A 25,370-nucleotide genomic window follows, 5' to 3' on the forward strand; every position below is an offset into this window, starting at 1 on the left:
TGTCCTAGCTCTCACCATCAACTCCTACACCTCCCTCTTTCCTTCCTTTCCTCCCTGCCTCCATTCCTGCCCCCTTCCCTCCTTCCCTACCTTTGTCTCTCCCTCTCTCCTGCCTCCTTCCTTCCTCCTTTCCCGTGTCTGTTCTACACACTCGGCCAAAGCAATTTTTAAAAAGTAAATCTGACATGTTTTTCTACGACTCAGAATTTTTCGATAGCCCCCGTATGAACCCAGAATGAACATGGATTCCGTACCTTGATCTACAAAGCCCCCCATCCCACCCCGTGCACCGCTGTGCCACCGCTCTCCAGGCTCCAGGACTACTGCTCCCTCCGCTTAGAGGACTTCCCCACTCAGCCCAAAACCGACTTGACATTATTTAGTTCTCCAGTGTTCTTTCTGAGCACATCACCTCAATATCTCATTCCTCCATCTCTTAAAATTAGTCTAGGATTCACTTCCCAGTTTCCTTTTTTGTACAGCTACTAACAGTATTTGGAATCATCTTTTTCTTTCTCTCTCTCGCTCTCTTTTCTTTGTTAATTGTTTTTGTAACCATTCTCCCTCATTAAAATGAATGGTCAAGTGAGCAGAACTGCTGCCCACCAGGAATCCACAGCACCGAAAACTGAGCTTGGCAATTAGTTCCTGTATGTGCTCCACAAACATTTACTCGGCTTCCCGTCTGCAGAAGCCAAAGGAATTCTGAGCTCTTTCTAATGGGCTCACTCCCCTCTGGCCAGGGCTCAGTCTCTGTCCAGCCAGCAATGACCGTTTCCCCATCACCTTCTGATGAGAAAGGACCATGTGAGGGCGGGGAAAGGCTGTCAGAATCCAGCCCTTGAAAATCACCTCCGCTCAGATTTGAGAGAGCATTTGTAGGCTGATGCAAATGTATGCAAATAACATGCAAATGGCCTCCCAGCCCCAGCGACTCCTAGTACCTGGAGGAGCCCCCTGGGATAACCCCGCTGGAGTCAGGGTCCCGCACTGTCAGGAAGACAGACACAGCGATCCCATGTTTAATTTCTCAGGCAGCTTGCGCAGGTCCCCAGGCCCTTCAGATTCAGAGATTTTGATCAAGGACATTAAACCGAACAATGAGGCTTACAACAAAAGGAGAACAGCTGATAAAGCCTGCCACTCCCAGCCTCCCAGGGCCCCCATATGACAAGGCAGTGGAGCGGAGACCAGACGTGTTGGGGCCTCGCTCTACATCAGACACACCAGCAGTTCAGAGACCCTTCTCTGTGGTCTGGGTTCAAGTCAGCACACCCCTCCCCAAATTCAGCCTGCCAACGGTCATCCTGCCAGCCCTCTATAGTAAAATGCCAGCAGAGATTCCCAGGGTTGACTGCCGCATCTAAAGCGCAGGTTTGGAAGTACAAGCAGAAAAGCAGCACTTGTCCTCTCTGGGACATTGCAGGCTTGGCTATCAAAGAGACACAGCCTTGAAAGTACCTTTAAATACACTACAGGGGTTTCAAAACTGCATACAAAGGTTTTCTGTACATACATTCAATGCTAAGGATGCTAGAGAGATCTGGGAGCCCAAATAGGGCAGGAGGCAATACCCAAGTCAAAGAGAAGTCACACAGTGTGCACAGCTGTTTTGTTTGGTTCACTCAGTCTTTTGTAACAACATGAATTAGTTGCCTACACTTAGATTTTATCTATGCTACAGAATTCCTGATAAGTTTCCCCCTAACTTTTAAAGAGAATGCCTTAAAATGAATTTCTTCCCAGTTTCCTTTTCTGTGGAGCTGTTAATGCTACCTAGAATTACCTGCTCATTTGATTGTTTGCAACGTGCAACTTTAGGTCAAGAAGCCCCCAGGTCACTGGTTTACTGGAGGTGTCCAGGAGCTGTCCCATCTAGATATGTCTTCCAGTTCCACAGTCACCACCACTCTCTATCCTACGCCTGGCAGGGAGGTCAAATGTCAGCCTTCTTTCAGTGACATCCTTGTGCTGATTTCCTTTTAGTAGGGAAACCAAACCAGCATGAAAACGAAAGATAGTCCAAAAGAACTGTGAACCTCTGCTCATTATTTTACCTGCCCAGCTCATGTTGGCATTTGACTATTTGATACTTAGGCTAGTACGTTTATTAGGAAATTTGACTTAATATCTACCATATACAAAAGGAACAAGATGATTCATTAATATTGAGAGAGTGGTGTAAGCAAATAGTATTGCATTATTCATAGCAGTGCCTTATTTTTAGGGGACTTTGCATTGTGTTGAGAACTTCATTAACCAGAATGATCACTAGTACTGTATGAAATAGGTCGTGTTATACCTATGGTTCCCCTCTGAGAAAACTGGTCCATGGAGAGTTAAAGCAAGTTGCCTGCAGTTAAACAGGCACTGAATGACAGAGCTGGCATTGGACCAAGGCCTACTTCATTCTATAGCTTTGGATCTTCTCCTCCAATTCCCGTTCTTCCTAAGGTCTCTATGAAGATCGAAAGACCAGGCTGCACATCCACACTTCTCCAACATCCAGGAACTCCTGGAGGATCTAACTTCTAACTTGTTCAGCAGAACAAAATGTGTCCTCTAATGAGAAATTAAAGCCCAACTCCATGGTGAGGGCAGGTGCTCTTGGGAAAACTACAGAGGAGATAGCGCCCAATTTCCTGTCTGTGGGGCTTTCTGATAAATAGAGTTTCCAGACCCCTAGATCTCATTCTACAATCTTCTGTTCAAGTTCAAGAGCTCTGGCATATGGAATGTGCATTCTTTATGATGTCATAAATCCTGGTCCTCTATGGCAGAGCCTCCTAGACACGTATCCCATTGTCTCTAGGACCCAAGCTTTGTCATCTTTGACACCTTTTCAGCTGCTAAAACTTTTTGTTAAAGGAATGTATGGATGTGATACTGGTGTTGCTAGTTACAGCCCACCATTTGAAGATGACCATAGAACTTGATGACTCTAGTAATTCGTAATTTTGCTGAAGTACAGCTCAGTGACTTGTGAGAATGAATTACTTAGTTAATGATTGAACCTGATTGATCACTTAATTTTCTCATTTCAACTTGACTTTATTGGTCTTGACTGATCCTCTCTTAACATAACCCCATCCTGTTTCAGTTCTGTTGTACTGTAGTTTAATGGAAAATTTATTTGTTGTGGAGATATTCATGAATTAAGGATTGCAAAAACTTGGACAACAACTTCTCTTTGAATACAAAAGGTTGCCATGATCTTTTGACTTTGAAAACCTCAGTATCCAAAGAGTATACAGAAGCACAGGCTTGATGTAATTGGGCATTGTAGTCATTTTGTGTCAGTTCTGCTTGAGCATCCATCTATCCTTTAGGTGAATGCCATACCGAGAGGTGGACCAGGGATAATAGCAGTGTCCCTTTCCGGTACCTGGACAAGAGACCCACATAACTATCCATAGCAACTGAGAGTACAGGGCAGCTTGCAATGGGCCATGGGATGTTTATGCCAATATCTGGCAAGAGTTCGTGACTACATATGTAATAATCTTTTTGTCATTGTGGTCAGTGGCCATTTGAGAGCATTCTGTAAGATATAGGGGGAAATGATGCATGCATACACACGTACATGATCCTGAGATTTCATTACTTCATAACAAAAGGAAAAGGTTCACTAATTACTTTGCCTCATGTAGTCTCACTTTTTGCATCACTAAAATAGGGATAACTATGTCTTCTTTGCAGGATTTCTTGTGGGTCCTGGGCATTTTTAAATGCTTAGCATAAATTGCTTAGCTTGCACACAGTCCATGTTCCAGAAAAGTTGGCTATTAATAAATGGGCTTTGAAATGTGTCCAAAACATTTGCAGGTCTGCTTTTCAGTCCCTTGAGATGACATTGATCAATAACTTTCTTCAAAATAAACATGAATACCCATGGCTTAGGGGATTATATTTGGCTTCCCTTGGTTCATTTTTTTTTACACATACCATGAGCACAAATGCATCTGCGAGCAGGCACACATATGCTTGTATGTGCACACACACACACACACACACACACACACACAAGAAAGTGAACAAAAAAGGATGAGAAAGAAAACATGTCCCAGGAAATCTCTCTGTGGTCAAAGATGACAAGTGAAGAGCTGCTCACACATGCACACACTCTACTACTACGCCATAATTAAAGAAGTGTTCACTACTCAAATTGATGCCGTCACATCCTACCTGTGACAAGTTTCAGAACTATTATTTTGCACATTGAAAGGCTTCATGACACATGAATCAGAAGCTTGCTTCAATTTAGCATTGGCATTCAAAGTCTGCTGTGAAACTTGTCTATTTCATTTAAGGGTATGGCTTGGGTTGTTATGGCTGGGGAGAAAGGGTCATCAGAATAGATAATTCATCTGGTCTTTCAACTTAGAGCTCTATGACACTGATGGTATATTTTTGTTCAACACTGCCCCTTTAAAAAATAAAACCATACTTTGCCAAATTTTTGGCTATTGGCAGAAAGAAGAGGTGATACAAAAATAGAACTCTCATATGCTAATATTATTGTTTAGAAAAACAACAAAAAAGACTTCAATGGCAATCAGTTGAGGAAGGTCTGAATAAACACACATTCTTTCTATAGGAAATAATGTAATCATTAAAAAATGAGATTGACTATATGCATTAACATGGAAAGAAATCCATATTGACTTATAAAATCCAAGTAAAGAATGATATGTAAAGAGAGATATCATTTATATAAAAGGTATGTCCACAGTATTGTGGATATCATACTAATGCATATAAAATCACATATATGCATATAAATGCAATATATATATATATATATATTTTTTTTTTTTTTTAAATAGTAGCTTTCTCTGAGGTGACAGATAGGGCATGAGGTTGGTGTGGGTTGTTATTCAAAATATATTTAAACTTATCTTTAATATTTGTCTTCATTCCTTTTTTTTCAATATGTAAGTAAAACTTTCAGAATGGAAAATTCCATATATTTTAATCTCATGGCAAAGTGATAAAATGATATCTTTTATAAAAACCTATAAAACAACGATGAAAAATAATTTTTAGATCATAGCTCAACTCTTCCATTAGCATTTCGATGTACTTCTGTCATTATTTAGTTGCTATCATACTATACACATAATTTTTTCTTTTAAAAATTTTGATTCATTAGAGGTCCCTCACATTTTAATGGGTATACTATTCCACCAGGTGTATATACTTTATTTAACTTAATTCATTTCTTTTAAATTTTTGGTAAAATTAAGCAATTAAGTATATGATAAACATCTCAGCTGATTTCTTTCCTTTCTTTTTTCTTTATTATTAAAGAGTAAGCTGTTTTTTTTTCATATGTCTTAGATGAGATTTATTCTGAGAAAGATCATAGAGTCAAAATGTTTCAACATTTTAATGATTTTTCATATAAATGTAGCAATTTATTTATGAGAAGTTCTGAGAAACAGACGTCACCAGTAGGGGCAGAAATGAGTTGCCATGGAAGGGGTCTGCAATACACTACAGCATTCTCCCTCAACCTGAAATGGCTCTGACCCGGAGAGGAGTAATTGGTTCCCTCATATATTCTGCTCTCCTTGTGGAACTAAGTCACAAGGCTCCCTCCATGACACTTCAAAAGCCTTATAGTCCCTGAGCAGACTCAAAACCAGAACCAAATTCTGAAGGTTGCCCTTCCAGAAATGGTTAGTGATCAAGGAAGGGACAGTGGAAAAGAAACAAACAAACAAAAACTTCCATTTTCCACCTCAACTTACCATGATCGCAATAAATTTAATAAACCAGCCAATTCCCAAATAATTACTGAATCTCTATCCAAATGGGAGTTATTCTGAAGCCATTCACATTAACCTTAACACTAAATTTGCCTTTGTCATGAAAATTATCCTGTTTATTCAATTGGTTTGCTGCAGCAGGTCAGTGGCACAGACACAGGGGCACACTGAGGCAGATGTGGCTGGGTGAAGCAGAGTCCTGGTTACATTACTCAACAGACTCAGAGGTGGAAGACATTTTCTGTGAAGGACAAGTCTCTACTTACCATTTGTGTAAGGGTTGACGGTCTTTTTATTTGTCATTACACGGGCTGTGGCATTATTTACCTATGTACATGGAAAACTCAAATGAGTATGTCATCCAGGCCAGCTCACAATTCAATTAGTTGCATGCATTATGATTGTGATTACTTATTAAAAAAAAAAACTAAAATGCATTTTAATTTATAAAAGGCAGTAGATGCATAACAAAATCATACATTTTTATAATTACGTTTACTTCATAACCATTTTAACTTCCAAATCATTTCAATAAAGCAATGTCATATCATTGAAAAGTTTAATACGGAGACAGTAAAAGCAAATTAAAAGGTACTGCACAATTGAAGATTTAAAAGCATGCGTGTACTCCATGGTAACACAGAAACAAGAAATATTTTTTCAACATAAAAGAAAGTTCATATGAAGGGACATGCAGTGGAGTAGAAGAGGGGAGAGACAAGGTACAAGGAAACATAAATGTCAAAGAAAAAGGAACAAACACGTCTTAGCCGTGTGCAGCACTGTAGGGGAGGGAGGAGAACCATCAGGAAGCAACATCTAGCATTCAACACTTGGAACAAGAGCCTTTTACATCGCAAGAATTAACAAAATCATTCAAGCTTTAAAATCACAGCTAACGAAAGGATAAAAGAGAGGGTGCATTGTTTAACACGATATGTAGTTAACACTCTGAGTAAGATGTGCACCGGTCATAGTCAATCCAGTCAGTGCCTCCCAGGCTAGCTTAGAACGTACACTCAATTACAGGCGTACCAATATCCAAAAAAATAGAGCATCAAGAAAACTTAATACAACAAGTCAGAAAACTTCACGTGGTAGAAATATATGTATATAGAGATATCAGCACTAAATACGTGAAACGGCAGATGGACTCACCACTTACCATTCACCACCACCGCCAGCATGGGTTTGTATACAGTTACCATGGTTACTGAGATTTGGTGAGGGGCCTAAGCGCTACCGTCGAAGGGGGAAAATGAAAGGCAAAATATGCAACATCTTACTCCAAAGACTAAAGCATTTTTAACTGGTTTTTTTTTTTTTTTTAAATAGTTTCAACAAATATGACCCTGGGGCAGGCTTGAGGGGGATCCAGTGGTAGAAATAATAGACTCCAAATGTCAGCATTTGAAGGTCTTTTTTTTTTTCTTTTCTTTTTTTTGGAAAAAGAGGGACCAGATATTGAACCGGAAATCCCGTTTGCTCATTCATTCTATTATCAAAAGAATACAAGGATTCAACCTGGCTTCTTAAAAGAAAAAAAAAAAATCAGAGGTTTAATGACAAAGGACTCTCTCTCTCTTTTAAAAATTTCTCTTGAATGTTCCTTCTCTCGCAATTTGGTTTAATTTGCAAGCCACTGTGGATCCCTCGTCAATCCTGCAGTGGAAAGAAAAAGAAAACAAAACCAAAAACAAAAACAAAAGCTGCTGTGTAGTTTGTTTTGTTCTGCAACGCTGTCTCTACTGGTTGGAATCTATTGCACCCATTAATTACAAAACATGGAAAACAAAAAAAACGTTCGGATTAACCTTTCTTTGGTCTCACTTTTGCCATCCACCTTTCAGCAGTGATAAGAGTAACATAATAAAGTAAAATAAAAAAAAGTAAGGCCAGTTTTCCTTTTTATATATAAATATATGTACCTATATATTTATATATAAACCATGAGAAGGGAATAGGGCTACATACAAGACGTCAATGATGCATCTGTAACAACGAATGAGCGTGAAGCAGACATTTATAAAAAAGATGAAAAGGAAAATATTTTGGACATGCACCTCGATTTTACGGCCCTCAACCACCGTGCCGTGTAATTTCTCCCTCGCCCTGTCCGCATCGGCACTATTTTCGAAAGTTACGAAACCAAATCCCTGCATGCAGGAGGGAGAAGGGAAAACAACATGCAGATTATTATTTCAATCAAACGACCACTTTATAATGTTCTCTCGCTTTAATGTCTACGTCTCGTCCTGGCTTCAGTTCTGTAACATGCAAATTAGAGAAATTATAAGAGTACTAAGATGTGCAATAAGTAAGCGACCAATGTGAACGATATTTTTCTTGTCTGTCACCAGTTAGCTATCACCCTTGAAGAATTCAAAGAAGGATACCAAAGATACCTTTCTAAGTGTCGCTACGGGAGAAAATAAATCTGACAAAAAGAAAATGAGATAAAAATAAATGTACAGTGTCTTCACAGAGAATAAAATGAAATAACGAGGGGGGAAAAAAAAGGGAACCACTTTCTTGACATGCAAATTAAAAAGAAAAGAAAACAAAGGTGTGCACGGAATTCAACAATGAATGCCAAAATCCTCTAACATTGCCTACAGAGTCATGCCGTGTGGTTTTAAGAACATCTCTTCTTCATGCAATTTTAGGGTTATTCAAATTTGTCAATTCTACAGCCTTTACTTCTCAAAAATAAAAATTAAAAGCCTAAAAAAAGGAAAGACCTTTTTTTTTTAAATACCAATCTTAAACTCCTTGGTCTAATAAACAAACAAACAAAAATCAATGAAATGAATCAAAATAAACTTCAGTTGATTAATAATGCGAACAGTTCAAGTAACATTTTTGTATTAATACCACCCCATAAATAAGATACATGCTTCTGAATTTGTCAACCTTCAATACTACCTAATTAGTTGAAAAGGGAAGTGCTGTAAACACATTGTAAAGCTCTAAAACTTTATGCTGCTATTTGTTTATCATATCAACAGGTAGAAAAATAAAGAGGCTCTGTCAATAGAATGTTATTGTAATAGCACTCTGAGCACTTCCTTTATTACTAATAGATAACAAATATACCCTTTACTTCATCACTGGTACATTTTGCTTTTAATATTTCAGCTTCAAAAAAAAAAGCCTAAACTTCATATTGTCAAAATCCATCTTTTGTCTTCACTGACACTGTTCCTATGAAGAGTACAGAAAATATGACACATTATTTTTAAAACCCCTAAAAACATTTGTACATCTTGTTCAGAAATATACACCAACCTTTTGAAACAATTCCAATGTAAATTTGCTCAGCTCCTTCTGGTTTCCATAGTGTAAACCGGGCAAAATCATGCAATGTGCAGGAACCCTTATTTCCATTGGGTAAAACTCGCATAACAGTAAACATTGGCTATAAATTAAGCTAAGTTGGGGCAGCATATGAGTCAATTTTACTAATGAAACAAACAGAAATCGAAAAAAAAAAAAACACAATCATTCCCAATTGGTGTTAATTTTTTCCAATGCCTCACTAGGCTGCTTTCTGATTCCAAAGTTAAGGATGTTTGGGGTTTTTCATTCAATGGTCTGGCTAAAAGAGCACCTTCTATTATTTTACAGGATGGATTTGGCGACTGAAGATACCATCTACGGATGCATTCAAGCTAGAGAGGAGATGAGTAGTGGATAGGAGTCTACAGAGTAAAATTAAATTTCTTTACTTTGGGGGATTAGAGTGAAATACCTTAAAAATCTTTTCCATGCTGAGAATCTGTGATTATACGACCTGAATTATTTCATTAATATAAGCTAACATGCTAACAGAAGGATCCTACTTGGTCTTGAATATCGCCGTATGCTCATATTAGATACTAAAAAATACTAACTAAAATACTTATTTTTGAGATAACAGCTCTTCAATGAGCAAAAGACAGAATTTTGCCATGCTGCTCTATTTAATGGCTCTAACTCTTATTCAGAGAGTGCAAAACTTAGTTCTGTACTACAAGGAAGCAGGGAACATATTAAACATTTAGATTCCTGGGCCTTGCCCCTTATCTACTGAATCAAAACCCAGAGTGGAGTCCAGAAATCCATTCACTTAGCAAGCTGCCTGGGTGGTCCGGCATCTGTATTTCCATTGCTACTCGTATCACTAAGCACCACTGAAACAATTAGTTCCTTACAATAAGCAGAAAAAGGTGTTGGAGCAAGCTATTGGACTGAGTGAGTTTCTGGAGTGATATCTCTCTGACTTGGTAACGTGGAGGTTAGAGGTAGGGGTACAGCCAGAAGCACTTACTGAGGTTAGTTAGCAACCGTCTCTTCATCACCTGTAAGCCAAACTTCCTGGCATCAGTGGCCACATCAGACATTAATAAGTAAGAAATGAGATTGGGCAGGCCACGGTGGCTCAGCAGGCAAGAATGCTTGCCTGCCATGCCAGAGGACCCGGGTTCGATTCCCAGTGCCTGCCCATGTAAAAAAAAAAAAAAAGAAAGAAAGGAGATTACGACTCATTAGGATTCACTGGGTAGTCTTCTCACTACAGCCCAAGCCTCATAGATGGACATCATGTTTATCCATGGGGATGAGCAGTCATTGTCATTGCATCGCTGGGAAGAACATGGCCAGGTAAGCATGGACAATCAACCCATCTGTCCAACGACAATCCAAAGGAGCTGACCCTCATGATGCTAATGTACACCCAAAGCAAACCTCCCTACCCTAAAATAAGCATTAAGTATGCAAAGAATAGATGATGGTAGAGACAGAACGATACCCTGAAACACAAGGAAAGTGCATAGACCTAAAGGAAGTTCTCCAAACTATTCTCAAGTTCTTGCTTTGTTTTTAAGCAAAGAGATTTTATTGATGACTCTTCTTCTCCTTTTCTGCTAAACTTCTCTTTATTTTTTGAGCTGCTGAATACTCATGCTAAGGTTCAGGGTTGACTAGTATTTGACACAGTTGGGCTGAAGAAGAGCTTGTTCTGGAAACAGTCCCCAAAGCACCACAGGGACTTTCCTACCTGGATCTGTTGGACAATCACACCTTCCACCCGGAAGAGAATGGACATAGCTTTCCTGGGTCAGAGGATTGTCAGAATCCTCCACTGGCAGGTCACCTTATCTGGCCATCAGCTGGAAACTCTTCCATGAAGCACCGAGCTAGTAGGCAACTCTGAAAGCAGGTGCTGAGGTTGTTTCTGCTTGTCCTGCCTCATGGTCAGAATTCTTTCTAAAGGAAAATAGCAACTTGCTGTTCTTAGAAGGATCCTACGGGTTTTTTCTGTAAGTCTTCATCTTAACAGGGGGAAGGAGAAAAACATATTCTGGACTTGGCTTGGGGAGCGGAACGGGTGAGTGCCATGCTGACATGCAACCTCCTTAAAAATCAAGAGTCCAAGATAGGCTCTTCCAAGGGGTGCCAGATATTCCTCTCCACGGCCTGAAGAGAGAAATTCCTCCCTAGGGGCAACCTCAACAGAGGGGTAGGGCTGAGAGACTGCAAGATGCTGCTTGAGAAAAGGCACCTGCTACTTGGGCTACCCAAGGTTTAGGAAGGCACAAATAATAGATCAGATTATGGTGATCTGAAATGGCCCACTAGGCTAGCATGATTGCTTATTTTAAATCTCTCTATGGATCATAAATTCTGATCTTTCCACATTCCAGATATACCTTTTGGTCTTTTATTTAAAAAATTATGTAAAATCTTCTTTCTTTGCACTAATGCAAATGTATCATTTATAGCTTAAATATAGGTTCTGAAGTACCCCAGATGAATGAATGCACTGAATTTTTTATTTTTATATAAAAATCGAATTCCTTTAGTTTCTGGGGCAGGGAGTTCATATTTACAAGAGGGGAGCTGTTCATAAGAGAATGGAGACCCATTTTCCTGTGGGACTAAGAGACTTATACACAATTCTGCCCAGTCACCTTCGCATACGCAGCCCTTCCTCCCTAGAAGCCCCCTCTCCTCAATTTCCCCTACCTGGGAAATTTGTACTTGTTTTCTACTTTCAGCTTTTAAGTCCCTTCCTCCCAGAAGCTCTTCCACCTTCCCAAAATACAGACCTGCCTGTTAGGAGTCTCAGAAGCCCCTCACAATCACCAAACAACTTACCACGCTTTATTGCAATTGCTTGTCTTGACAGTCTGTCTCCCCTGTTGCCCAGGGAAATATCCAAGAGAGGAAGCCTGACTGTCATGCCCTTGGCTGATTTGCCGTTTGAGTATCTGCAAATAGCTGAGACTCAGAGATCGTCACTGGTCAAAGATCAAAATGTATTATATTTTCTAGGTGCGTTGGAAGATACTGCAGATGCATTTTGCTTTGTCCCATAAACAAAAGGTTTCAGGATCCACTCTTGCCCCTAAATGCTATCTAATTCTTGTTTTCAAATTCTGGCATATCTTTTAAAATGTGATCTTGCTACAGACTTGCTATCTACATATACATAAACTCTTCCCTCTCCCAGGACAGGCACGGCATGTGTCTGTCCTGGTACATATGCACACACACACATACTCAAATACCCACTCTGCCACCACAGGGGACTGTCCCCAGAGAGAAGGAACAGAGGGTGAGTTCTTGAGGGCCTCCCACCCCCATTTTCTGGCTGCTTCTCAGCTCGGGCTGATGGAAATAAGGTCAGAGTAATGGTTCAGGTTTCTCGGGCATTAGCAGGAAATGCTCCTTTAAAATAAAGCCCTTTCCCATAAAGGATAATGTCAAGTATGAAAAATATCCCTGGGTGAGCCGCTGCCCCCATTTCGCGGCTCCCAACTGGACTGTCTCCACGACACTCAGCCACTTTCACAGGCAGCTCCAACCCCTGCGAAACCAAATCTTTCAGAGGGAGCACAGCCACTGAGAGAAGCTATTTTTTATGTTTCCTAATCAAAGAAGAAGACTTTTTTTTTTAAGGTGCTTAACAAAGTTAGGCTCTGTATGTGGCAAATTTAAATGGTCTTATTCCCAAAGCCCCCAGAGACAGGCTAATCATGGGAATGACGGAAGAACTCTTAAAAATAGCAGCGCCATTGTACTTTCAAAACAGCAAACGCTATTCTTCTAATGTCCCCAAACAGCTCTTGAAAGGAATTAGCTTTCTCTAAGTGGCAAAAGTTACAAAACAAAATATAAATTACATATACATTTTGAAAAGAAGGAAGAAACCTTTAAAAGAAGTGCTGCTACAGACAAACTCAAGGTTAGAAGAAAACTGGCCAAGATTCCAGATCATCTTCTAACTTTTGCCAAGGATAAAACAGGCTTGAGTGAAAAGGGTTAGACTGGGCAAGTTTTCCTCTAATGTACTTTGCTTTGCAGGTATAGAAATAGTCCTTAGAATGGTTTCCTTACAAGAGGCAAAAGGAGGGTTCACTTTCCACCCCCAACCTAAAGGACAAATGGCTGACCTCTTACAAGAATGAGTATAAAATATCTGAAATTATAGAAGAATGCCCCAAATCAGCAGAAGTAGAGAGTATAATGGATTGATCTGTTTTATTCATCAGGCAAGTCACAACATCATTTTGTCCAGTTAAGAGAGAATGCTGGAATTTTTTTCCCCTAATGTGATGAGCATTATCCTATTGAGTTAAACTATGGAGAAAGGAGGGGGCCACAAACCGGCCAAGGGATAATAAATTCAGATGTTTGCTTTGTGGGGAGGAAGTGGTCCTGGCCCTACAGCTGCCATGTTAGATAAATCAGTTCTGCTTAGTATGTCCTGGCTGCTGCCTTGTCTGAAATTACCTTTGTAAGGAAAGTATGGGGCTCAAACCAGTGACTCCTGTATCCAGTGAGCAAGTTCTCTGAGCATCCACTTTCATAGTCCAAAGGATGAAAGGAGCAAGGAGCTTAAAATTCCTGATGATTTGAGGAGTGGCACTCATATTCTTTTTCAGTATCTTTCCCTGTTATCACCCAGTGTCTGCTGAAATGTCCTATCGCTGCCAGGGTTTTCCTCAAGGGAAGTCTGATTGGGCTCTTGAGTCTTCTGTGGGTTCACATAGGAAGAGGACTATTAAACAACAACAACAAAAACAACAAAAGAAAACAAACAAACAAAACCACTAGTGGGCAAAGGGATATATGGTATTCAGGCAAAGGCTTGGCATTTATCTAAAACCAGAAGACACAAGAGATTAGAACTTTAAGGAAAGGTCAGGAAGTTTTATAACAACACAGATTTCCTGGCTCCACATTCAGAGTGTCCAATTCAGTAGGTTGAGCTCGAGGCCAGAGAATCTGCATTTCTAACAAGTCTCCAGGTGGTTCTGACATTAGCAGTCTGGGTACCATACTTGGACAACTACTGATGTAGAGGCTGCCCTGGAGAGCTTGTTTTCTTTTCCTAAACAATTTATATGTTAAAGGTGCTAGAGCCTCACCGTAGAGTCTCCAAGTTTTACTAACACTAATGGCTATAGAAAAATCAAATTAAAAATTGGCTTCCTGAAAAAAAAATTAAAAAAAACAAACTTCACAGCAATGACAAATTGCCGAATGTAGCCTGGTTAACATATTAACAAATGAAACTATATTCAAAAGGTTGGTGTATATGAGACTTTTTTTTCCCTACAACCCAGGAAAATAACTGCACTTTATTAATACAGAATAATCACATATTTACCTGCTCATGAGACTATCAACTCACTTTTTAATATAAAGAACATAATTATCACTGAAAAACAAAAATGTAGCAACATCATTATTTTTTAAGCATGGGTAATTTTCCTCTGGAAACTTGATCTATATAAACTTGATCTAAATTACCCCGTTACACATTTTTAACTGAGCCCAAGTATTTCCCACCATTTTGGGAGCTAGAGATTGTCTCTAAGGGAATTCCCTCTGATGTGTATTTTCAAAATGTGCTGATTAAAATTGTGCAGTTGTTTCCCCTTATTGATAACAAACATTTTCAAATAAGCTAAACAATTCTAAAGTGAATTAAGTTGCTTACCTTTGAGCCTCGCTCATTAAAAATAATTTCAACATCTAAGATTTTACCAAATTGCTGCAAAAAAATAGAAATATTTATAAGCAAGAAGAGAAATGCAGAAATGCAGTAATTCATATTATGCACATTGGTAATTATTCCCAAAATGAGAATTTGTTTTTATCTTTTAATATCAAAGAGATACATTTTATGTAGTTCTATCATTAAATGATGTGCTTGATAAAAGAGATACAACCATCCACATTATCTCCATATTATGGCAAACCCTAGCAGGTAAAATATCTGAGTAGGGGTCTGGTACAAAATATGTAACCAAAAAAAAGTAACTTTATCATCTTCTCTTTGTTGTGTGCATGACTGCTTTCCCAGGCATTGAGCAGTGAAGATTAAGAATGGCTGGTATAAATGCTAATCCTCCAAGATCATCCCCTTAGTCACTGAGAAAAACACTCTTGATAAAGTGGGATTTTGGTAATAAAATGTATAACTGCAATATGATGTTGGGGGGGGCGGTTTAGGCCCCAAATCTCCATAAATCCAGGAACAGCCAGACCATATCAGAGAAGTAAAGAACAAACAGCTAAAAGCAAAATCCACTATACAGACAAATCATTATAATCAACATACAGCATAGTTGGGTCAATCCTCAAACTGAGATGGACTTCTCTCAAGGTGATTCTCCATATTGTTCAACAAACAGACAGACTTCAGACAATTTGCATGAATAAGCTCTACAAGAAGTGAGAGCAACTCTTAATATCCTCAAATCTAGACAGTTCCCGACTGCACATGAATTGGGTTAATTCTAGATAGTTTCAGACTGGGTGGGAGATGGAGCTATCAAATAAAATGCAGGATGCTCAGTTACATTTAAAATTCAGATGTTTTAAGGTATTAGTGTGCCCCCATAAAAATATGGGATTTATATATATATATACACCTAAAAGAACATTCACTGTTCATTCAAATTCAACTGGCTTCCTGTATTTTTATTTGCTAAATCTGGCAAGTCCAAGTGGGAACTGCACATTAAGAAATTCTTGATTCATGCTTAAAAGAGAAGAAGGACCCTGAAACAGGAGCATCTGATAATTCAAGTTCCTTTCCATTAACTTTGGAATCTTTCCCAGTTTTCTTGGATCACGTGAAGTAGAGTGGACATTTCCTGAGTATGACCTGCCCTACGTCAGTGCAGGAGGGAAGGGTTGGTACAAATTATGTGACAAGGCCCAGATAAGACTAAACGAGGTAGAAATTCTGTCCCAATGTGGACTGAAAACAAGGACACTTTTTAGCGATAAAAAGGAAACAGAACAACATGAAGAAATACTTTCATCCTCTTTTGCCTTCATTTTGAACTTTCCTATTATTCCATTTGTTTTTGCATCTTGGATTTTAATCGCATCCTTCATTGCATTGAGAAAGTCTATATTTCCTCTTTCTCCCCTGGGTTGAAAATATTAAGCACACCTCTGTGTAGCAGAGGACAGAGTCAATGGGGATACAAGTGGGGCAGGACAGAAAGGGGACAATCAGAACAGAGCGGGGCAGAAGCAGCTTGCCTGACGGATGTGCTTCTCTCACAGAATACTGGGAGTCCCAGGGAGGAGACTTAAGAGGCTCTCACCACTGTTCATGAAAAGACTTATTTGGAACAGAGATTCTCCTCTGTAACAGGCTTGCATTTTTCATGTTGAGTAGCCAAAGGCTTTGGAGAGAAACAGAAGCATAGAAAAACCAAGGAATGAGAGCTCAAGTAGGAAAGGAGATGGAACGTCCATATTTTTAATACGTACAATGAAAATACCAAGACACATATAGCTAACTCACCCTACAATTTGTGGATGCTCAAAAATTCTTTTGGCCAAGAGAATATTTCTCAACAAAGCATTTTCAATGGCCTAGATTTGGGCAGAGGAAACCATTAAAAATAGAAAGAGAACTCTTTCAGATTTGGGAAATGAAGATTTACCTTTCAAAAATGAACAGAATTTCATAGTAAAGAATTCCCCAGCTCTCTGCTCTCTTCAGAAGCTGTAATTTTGATACAACCTGCTTAAAATATTCCGTTCACACCGATGCTATCAAATTTATTTCAGGCATAAGAGCCTAGAAGCACATATATTTATGGATAGAGAAACTTGAAAAAGGCTTCTTCCAAAGCCATGAAGCAAATGTCTTCTATAGAACATTCTCTAAAAAGTCAATTCAAACTCTTCCTTTCAAGCAAGAGCTGGCTGAGCCAGCACCAGATAAGTAGACTTAGCATGTGTCATTTCTAAATGAAATAATGACACCGTATGCCCTGAAATGGTCTCAAACGCTTCCCACTTTGGCAGTTGCCATTGGGTTGATGATTCCAAGGGCTGAGGAAACGAGTTGCAAGAAGAATGCTGATGTAAGTCCCATTTCTAAGTCAGTTGTGTACTATATTTATAGTATCAACAGTTTAATTGGGAAGTTTGGTACTAATGATGTAAACACAGCTGGCACATTTTCAATTTAAACAGACACGACTCATTCGCAGACATAACTAGCATTTGTTTGCTCAACAGCAATGTTAAGGCAACATCTCAGAATCCACGCGCAGGATCCCAATAGCTGTATCAAGAACAAAATCCGGAAGCTTAGCGGCACGCACTTGGGCAAATATGTACCAAGCATTTGTAGACATTCTCAGGTCAAATAATATTTCTTTGAAAAACTGTGAAAGATGTTCAACAGACATAGCACAAAACATCAAAGTAAAGGTTAGTTCAAAGAGTGTGCACTGACACCAAGAAAAGGCATCATCCCAGTTTTCTAAGTTCGTTTCATATCAGGAAGGCAGAGAAGAGGTGCCATGTCATGTCCAAGGAAGTGGCCTGACCTCTCACAACATTGAGGAAGAAGGAACTTAAGCATCAACACCAAAGGTGCAGGCAGGCTGGACTCTTACTTTAATACTAAGAAGGTAGACCCTGAGACCTGCTTTTGTAGGCACCGGAAGTCACTTGATTTGCTTTTTGTGAGAATAAAGAGAAACTCAAGTAGGTCATTTTTCTTCTCAGTGGATCTAGATTTTGATAACAAAAGCAGGCTGGGGAATTAACAAACTTGAAACCTGTACTCACAAGCAACTGTTTTTGAAAATGACTATCTTGGAATGCAGCGTGACAGAGGGTCTGGATATTTAATAACCCACTTCTCCCACTCCCAACCCAGAAACATTTACATTTTAAGCATCAGGTTAATTAAATGTTCTGCTTAGGAGCAAGAAACTGCAATTAATTAATTTGGTGGGAGCCTGTCATCGATTGAACTGGGACCCCCAAAACAATATGTTCAATTCCTAACCTCGGATTTCATGAAAGTGACTCCCTGTGGAAATGGGGTCTTTGAAAATATTCATGGCAAAAAGGAGGCCAAACTGGATTAGGTTGGTCTTAATGCAATATGACTGTTGTCCCTACAAGGAGAGGAAATTTGGACACCATCAGTATGGGACAGTGAGAAAGATGGCCTTGTGACAGAGACATAGATTGAGTCCACATATTCATTTCCAAGAATTGTAAAAATCCCCAATGCAAACAAAGTGCATGTTCATGGTACTTGTCACGAAATCACAGCTCAGAAAGAAAGGAGCTGGGGCCAGAAATAACATCCGTTCCAGTGAAATACCTGGAACCACTTCCTCTGGTAATATAAAAGATGCATGTGATTATATCCAAACGGCGTTTTTAAAAGACTTGGGCTTTGGCTTTAGGCATTGTAACCACATAATTTCTTACCCAAGGAATGTTCCATCTTGAAGGGAAAAAAAATGAAATCAAAGATGAGTTAAAAGATGTAACGCCAAACACTGGAACAAATGCTTCCAAAGGAGGAGGAAGTACAGAATATGTAGAGGCATTGAAGGCTTCAAGTTAAAAAATATAATGTGCAACACTTATAGTAACCATTGGGTGTGCTGGTGCAAACTTCATAGTAGAACTAATGTTTACAGAAACCCTGCAGCTTGGGAATGGAGATGATGGTGATGATGGTGATTTTACTTTGCAATCCCATGGACAAAGAGACAAAGGAAGAAGGAGCAAGTATTTTTGTGTTTTCCTTTGGCGCTACCTCCATTGTAACTCCTGCCAAGGTAAACGGCCAGGGGTAGAATACAGCACCAAAAGGAGAAAGACACCTCATGCCCAAATGAGTCAACAAACCTGACTGGGATAAAAACCCATGATTCTGAAGAGGAAGTCATATGCAATGCTAAGCTCGAGTGTGGGGAGTCACCAGGAATGTTTACAGATGCCTTTCAATGTGACTGGTGCTGCTAAGTGTACCTTACAACAAGCACAGGTGTGCTACCACTGATGTTTGGCTAGAAAGAATCGAGTTTCAGCATTGACGTTTTGTTTCTTAAGAATGGTGTCTGCAAACCAGGGGGATCTCAGGGTTATTGCAAGGAGTCCATGAATTCATATGTGCCCTGAGCATCTTTATGGACAACGCCCACAGACACACACACACAAACAAACAGAAAAACGCTTGCATATTTTTAAAAACGAACACAGATGCCGTTCGCGATGAACAAAATTCATTTGACAAGACTGCAATTATGCTGCATCTTCTTCATTGAGAGATAGTAAGAGTACCACACATACTGTCAGCTGCTTGACGATGTTTTACTTTTAAAACAAGAGGTTCTGAAAGCAGTGGGTTTTGAGCGAGGTCTGTCGGCTGGTGGCACCATCTTTTGGTGAGACCTCGCTCTGTGCCACCTGTCCTAGGTCTGTAAGGATAGAGAGGCTCAGGTGTGAATATCAGCAGCAGCGCGGTCCCTCCTCTGTGAGTTCTACCTGGGAACGTGTTTACCACCTCTTGGGCTCAGCAGCAGAATGCTCTGGTAACTCTCAAGATATCCAAGGAGGCTGGGAAGCCAAGAGCATCCTTGAGGGCTGGGAACTGGGCTGCACTTCAAGCTGAGCGGTCCCATGAAAGCGACCAGAATGATCATTAAGGGCCAGGTTCCATGCCAACACCCCAGTGACACTTGATGAGCAAAGCTAGACTGAACAGCAAGACGTCTTCCTGACCTGGGCCCGGCAGAAAGCACAGCATCCCCCTGGCGCCCATCATTCAAACCTGGTCTCGCTGCTTTACACACACTTAACCTCGCCTTTGACTTTGAATGCTCTGCACTTTTCAAAGTCATCTTTGACCTGCAAGTGCCCGAGGGTATCTCTGCTCTGGAAGAGTTAGAGGGCTCAGCTCAAGGTTATTACCAAATGAGAGAGATAAAAGTGCAAATGCTGACCTTTTCCTCTGAAATGTCAGGATTCAAGCCTGAGTATCTTAAATATTGGGATGCTTGTTCTGCCTTTGTGTCAGGCACATACTTGATAAACATCATGTGCGTTAAAGAAATAAAAGGTACATGTCAACCCTCACATCGCAGGGTCCTTGAGGACCGAAGCAGAGCTCCCTTTATCCTATGGGGGATGATACCAACTTTGTACAGAACTAGGCATTCAAGTTGGACCTCTTCATATTCCTTTTCTAATATTTGCATCCATCCACCAAATCTCAAAAGAAGAGACCCTGAAGCAGCCAACCTTTGCTCTGTCAAATGTTAAGGATGCCGTTGTTTTCACTGAATCCACAGATAATTCCCATCAATGCTGGGCTGTCATGGACAAACAGACTGGCTACATTTGCAAAATGAATAATGTCTGAGCCCTGTCATGGTTTTGTCCTTTGATGGGGCTGAGCGCAAAGAAATTGTGAACTCATTCCTTCCCAATGGAGCAGATATCTTCCAGAAAAACAAAAAGGGTCATGATGACACATGATGAAGCAAGTCGATCTCTTATTTTCTCTGGGTTAGTGCCTGGACAGGGCTGCTATTTGGGGCATATAGCATCATAGTAAGTCCCTCTGAATTCTCACTAACTCCAGTGGTAAATAATAACTCCAGGAGAGGGTAGGCTGAAGAATGCAAGTCAAACTTAGAAATCTCGATTTTTTTTTAAGTGAGGGCTTATCCAGAATTAGTTATTCTTTGCAGATGCACCTGAAATCTAAATGCACAGTGCCTGGGAAGCATTGGGGTTTGCGAGAAGACATCACGGAGCCACTCTTCCTGAGATTTTGGTAATTGCAAAACAGAGAAAAACCAAGGTGGCTCATGGCATTTATTTTAGCCAGGACATGGGGTCTCAGGCCACAGAATCTGGGATAATAAATGGACTTGTTTGACAGTGGGTAACGTGGGAGTGTATTTTCCATCTGACACTTACATTATTTATGAACAGAAGGCCATTTGGCAAAGTAGCAACATGGTAAGCACACACAAGGTCATTTACCCAAGCCATAAGGAGAGCCTAACCACAATATACCCATCTAAAATGTTGGGGCTTTTGTTTCTGTGTAAACATCTCATCCTAATGCTGTAAATACCAATAACTTACACAAGGAAGGGAGGCCTCGGGGAGCAGAGTCTGGGGACTGCAAACAATAAAGGGGTGACTTACGCCAAACATTTGTCTGAGGTCCGGATCCCGGAACCTGAAGGGGATATTTGAGACATGCAGCCGCTTGGGCTGAGACTTGTTTTCCGTGTTTTCCGAAGGTTGTGTCTGGGGCTGGCCATCCGTCGGGGCTGCATCATCTGTCTGCTAAAAGAACAAGGACAAAGGAAAGAGGCTCTGAGTGGACTCGAAGGCTTTGTTCCAATGGGCTTGTGTTGCCCCCCAAACGGTAGAAAATGCAAGAAGAAAAGAATAAAGAAAGGGAAGGGGCTGCTGAGTCACTTGTTCATTCGTTTATTAATTCAGAGAGTCTGTACTGGGCATGCACTCTGTGCCCAGCACAGAGCTGGGATGCCACAGAATCCCAGAAACAGACAAAATCCCTGCCTTCGTGGAACGCACATTTTCCCGGGGGAAAGACAGCCAGTAAACACATTAATAAATAAGGACAGAGTTTGGCAGAAGGAGATGGGCACGATGGAGTAAAATAATGGGAGGGAAGCAGACAAAGAGGGGCGGGGATGGAGTGGGGAGTTTTAAAGTGTAATCAGGGAAAACCTCAAGAAGGGTACATTCATCATTAAGGTAGGAGACTGTATATCCTGTAATCAACTTTTCAGAATCTTGAGATATGCCTGCATCAGTGCTGAGACTGCAGAGATAAAATATTATCTATAAATGCAGTGAAAATTTTTGAAAAGATTGTTTGGCATTCTGCCATCCAAATCACCAACCGCATCTTTTAGTTTTTCAGTTGTGCAAACCTGTGCAGTCCAATACAGTTGACCACCTGTGGCTATTTAAATTTGAATTAATTAAAATTAAAAAAAATTAAAATTCCCCATTCTTCATTCACACGAGTCACATTTCCAGTGCTCAAAAGCCACATGTGGCCAGTGGCTTCCATATTGGACAGTGCCGATATAGAGCATTTCCAACATTGCAGAAAGTTCTATATGACTGTGTTGGTGTAGATGATTTTATATTATAAGCACAACCCAGTACTCCCCAACCCCCTCTTCCCCCCAAACCCTGGAGAGCATCCTATCACATTGGCTCCCACAGAGAGACATGGCCTAGCAGAAAAATCACAGGAACGTTTGGTATCATTAGAGCCACTGCCACACTCTAGAGTTTCAACACTCTGGAGAGGCTTCATTTTTCTATACTTTCTCTGCAATTAGCACATGTGGCCTCCAGGTGGCAGGAGCTGCCCCCAGTATCAGACGTGTTCTCTGAAACCATGACGGAGAGCCTCGGCTGAAGCCCATCAAATTTATGAACAAGGAATCATCCTCGTGTATTTATAAACAATTTATAAGCATATAACTGGTATAAAACCATCAATGCAGGCAGCCACGTGGTAAATAATAAAGACACAGAGATGGGGACAATCATGCAAATTGAAATATAAAAGAAACGCCCAAAATAACATGGGCATAATTAGCAACTTCCTCATCAATCACTGTCCCTCCTAACACGCTCCCAATTGCCACTGAGGTTAGGAATTCCTGGTGGCCGGCACACTACTATTTCAAGCTAGTTTGGAATCAAATGCCCTCCCTGGGGACTTCTTCACTTTTCCAGGCAATCTCACGACGACGACATCAGAGGACCTGGTCGTTCTGCTTGAGCTGTTAGAATAAATAGGAGGGAGGATGTTAGAAGCCTTTCCATCTGGAAAATGGGGACTAATAATAGTATGTGGCTTAGAAGGCTTTGTGAAGATTAAATGCATTAATGTGAGCAGAATTGGCAGAGACCTTCCAATAAATGGAAGATAATATCACCGGAGTGATGATGATATAAAACATGTCAATGGAAAAACAGTCAAAAGTCCCTCTCAGGGAAGTGAAGCTCTCAGCTATTCACTAAATGCATCTTTACTGAGCAACTACTAACATATGAGACAGTTCTCCAAATTACATGCAGTTCCCAATTCAGTGGGGAAAAAAAAAGACATAGAAAAAGACAATTATAATAGAGATTAACTGTAAAATGCTGGGATGAGAGTGAAACACAAAAACTTAGTAAACTTAAATTAGGGTCACACAGCACAACTGGAGGGTCACATCTGGCAAGTGGTCAGTGAGCAAGCCAGAAGCTGTAGCAGCAGAGGGCAGAAGTGTGCCAAGATGCAGAGACATGAAATGCTCCGCATTCAGGGGAGCACCTGTAGACTTCAGCATCACTGGCTGGAGGGACCCATATGAGGAGAAGCAGGACAGAACATCTCAGGGGTAGCCTGAGGGTTGGATCACAAAGGGCCCTGGGTACGGAACGAGAGGCTGAACTTCACACTAAAAGCTATAAGGGGCCACTGGTGGATCATGGCAGGGGTGTGACACAAGCAGCCCACGGCACAGGGGCTGAGCTGTGGTAGACAAATAATATGAGCCTGATGGAGTGAATAAATGAGTGAGTGGATGAATGATGAATGAATGAACGAATGATGCATGAATAAATGAATGATTAGTGTATGAATAAACTAAAACAATGAATGAATGAGTGAACGATCCACTTCATCACCTATGAGTGGTAGTTGAAGCTCAGTATTAGAAAGCCGAGCCCCCAACATGGCAGAACTGTGTTTTCCATGCCGGTAACACGAGGACCAGGTACATGTCCATGAGTCAGAAAATGACCTTGAATTATGAGATCATCACCCATCAAAGGCAGAAGAATTGTGCTATTCCTGCACAAGTCTCTAATTTTGCAGAAGCAGCAGCTAAGGGTTGGAGGTAGACCCCAATCTTTCCAGTCCATTTTCCCCCTTCCTATTAGAAACGATGCTTCAATGCAAATTAAAATGAGCTTCTTCTCATCCCAAGAAGGAGACTTACACATTTGGATTTGCACACAACTGCTGGATGTTTCAGTTTAATAAACCTAATAAGGAATTACAGAGATTATGATTAAACATATTAAATGATTAATAGCATTTTGCCGCTCATGTGAAAATTAAAATTAATCATCTTTAGTCAAACAGGACTTTGGAGAAATCTTTGTGTTGTTTTCTTTGATAAAAACATACAATGCTCAATTAATCATTTTGTAGTGTATGCATAGATACAAATGCTCATAAATCGTTACGGCGGAATACCTGTGCGTTAAAAATATTTTTTAAAGAAAAAAAAGAGAAATGAAAAAAAAATAAGCTGACAATGTTTCAGACTGTTGCAGGCATATGAAAAGGAAAAAGAAGAGGAGGGAGGTTGGGATTCTGAAGTTGGAGCAGAAAAATGAGGGAAAAAACCCTTTCAGGCTATTTTTATGGGGTGGCATACATGAAGACTGAGGGGTTTTAATCACCGGGTCTGTGTGTGAGCCCTGCTCCATCAGGGACTTCAGGTATCTGAACCTCAGTTTACTCACTTGAGAAATGGGACAATAAAGGCGCAACCTTAGCAGCAGGCTGCGATGACGACCCAACGCAATAGGAGGTTTACAAAGCAGCTTAAAAGATGTTAAAGGTCAGGCTTAAGGGTGTACTCTTTATTAACCTTCAGGTTAAATATTATTAGGGCATGCATGCTTCTGTTTGGGATTTTTCTGGGACAATTCCAGGGGAAACATTCAGAACACGTCAGTGTTTTCTGTCCCCATATTAGTTTCCGAGGGCCGCTGTAACCATTTTACACAAATTGAATGGCTCCAACCAACACATTCACCCTCTCACAGTGTGGGAGGCCAGGATTCTGAAATCGCGGTGTGGGTAGGGCCAGGCTCCCACCAAGGGCTCTGGGGGAGACCTTTCCTGGCCTCTTCCAGCTTAGGGCGGCTCCAGGCGTCCTGGAGTTGGGGCCGTGTAACTGCAGTCTCTGTCTCTGTCTTCTCATGGCCTTTCCCCTATGCCTGAGACTCAAATCCCCCTCGTCTCCTTATAAAGATGCCTGCCATTGGATTTAGGGCCCCCTCAAACCCCAGGATGATCCCAGCTGGAGAGCCTCAACTTCATTACAAGGGCGAAGATTCTTTCTCCAAACAAAGAAAACTTGGTCCATCTTCTTCCCCAGTTCCTGGGGATTTGTCACCTGGGCAGAGAAGCTCTGAGTCTTTAGAATTTCCCATGCTAGGAATATCTTTTATTATTCCTGGTGGGCCCAG

At 40.6% G+C, this 25,370-nt stretch overlaps 1 protein-coding gene across 6 annotated transcripts in view; it reads right to left on the bottom strand.

Annotated features, from left to right (window-relative positions):
* RBFOX1 (RNA binding fox-1 homolog 1) overlaps positions 1-25,370 on the bottom strand; it is a 2,222,576-nt gene that overhangs the window by 96,759 nt on the left and 2,100,447 nt on the right. For all 6 annotated transcript variants that reach the window (XM_077141880.1, XM_077141883.1, XM_077141882.1 and 3 more), the window contains 4 exons: positions 21,267-21,410; positions 14,761-14,814; positions 7,835-7,927; positions 6,038-6,098 (listed from right to left, as the gene is read on the bottom strand). In XM_077141880.1, coding sequence (XP_076997995.1) covers positions 6,038-6,098; positions 7,835-7,927; positions 14,761-14,814; positions 21,267-21,410 — 352 coding nt within the window. The remainder of the gene's footprint in view (positions 1-6,037; positions 6,099-7,834; positions 7,928-14,760; positions 14,815-21,266; positions 21,411-25,370) is intronic.

Source organism: Tamandua tetradactyla, chromosome 23 (assembly GCF_023851605.1).
Source record: "Tamandua tetradactyla isolate mTamTet1 chromosome 23, mTamTet1.pri, whole genome shotgun sequence".
Taxonomy (NCBI): domain Eukaryota; kingdom Metazoa; phylum Chordata; class Mammalia; order Pilosa; family Myrmecophagidae; genus Tamandua; species Tamandua tetradactyla.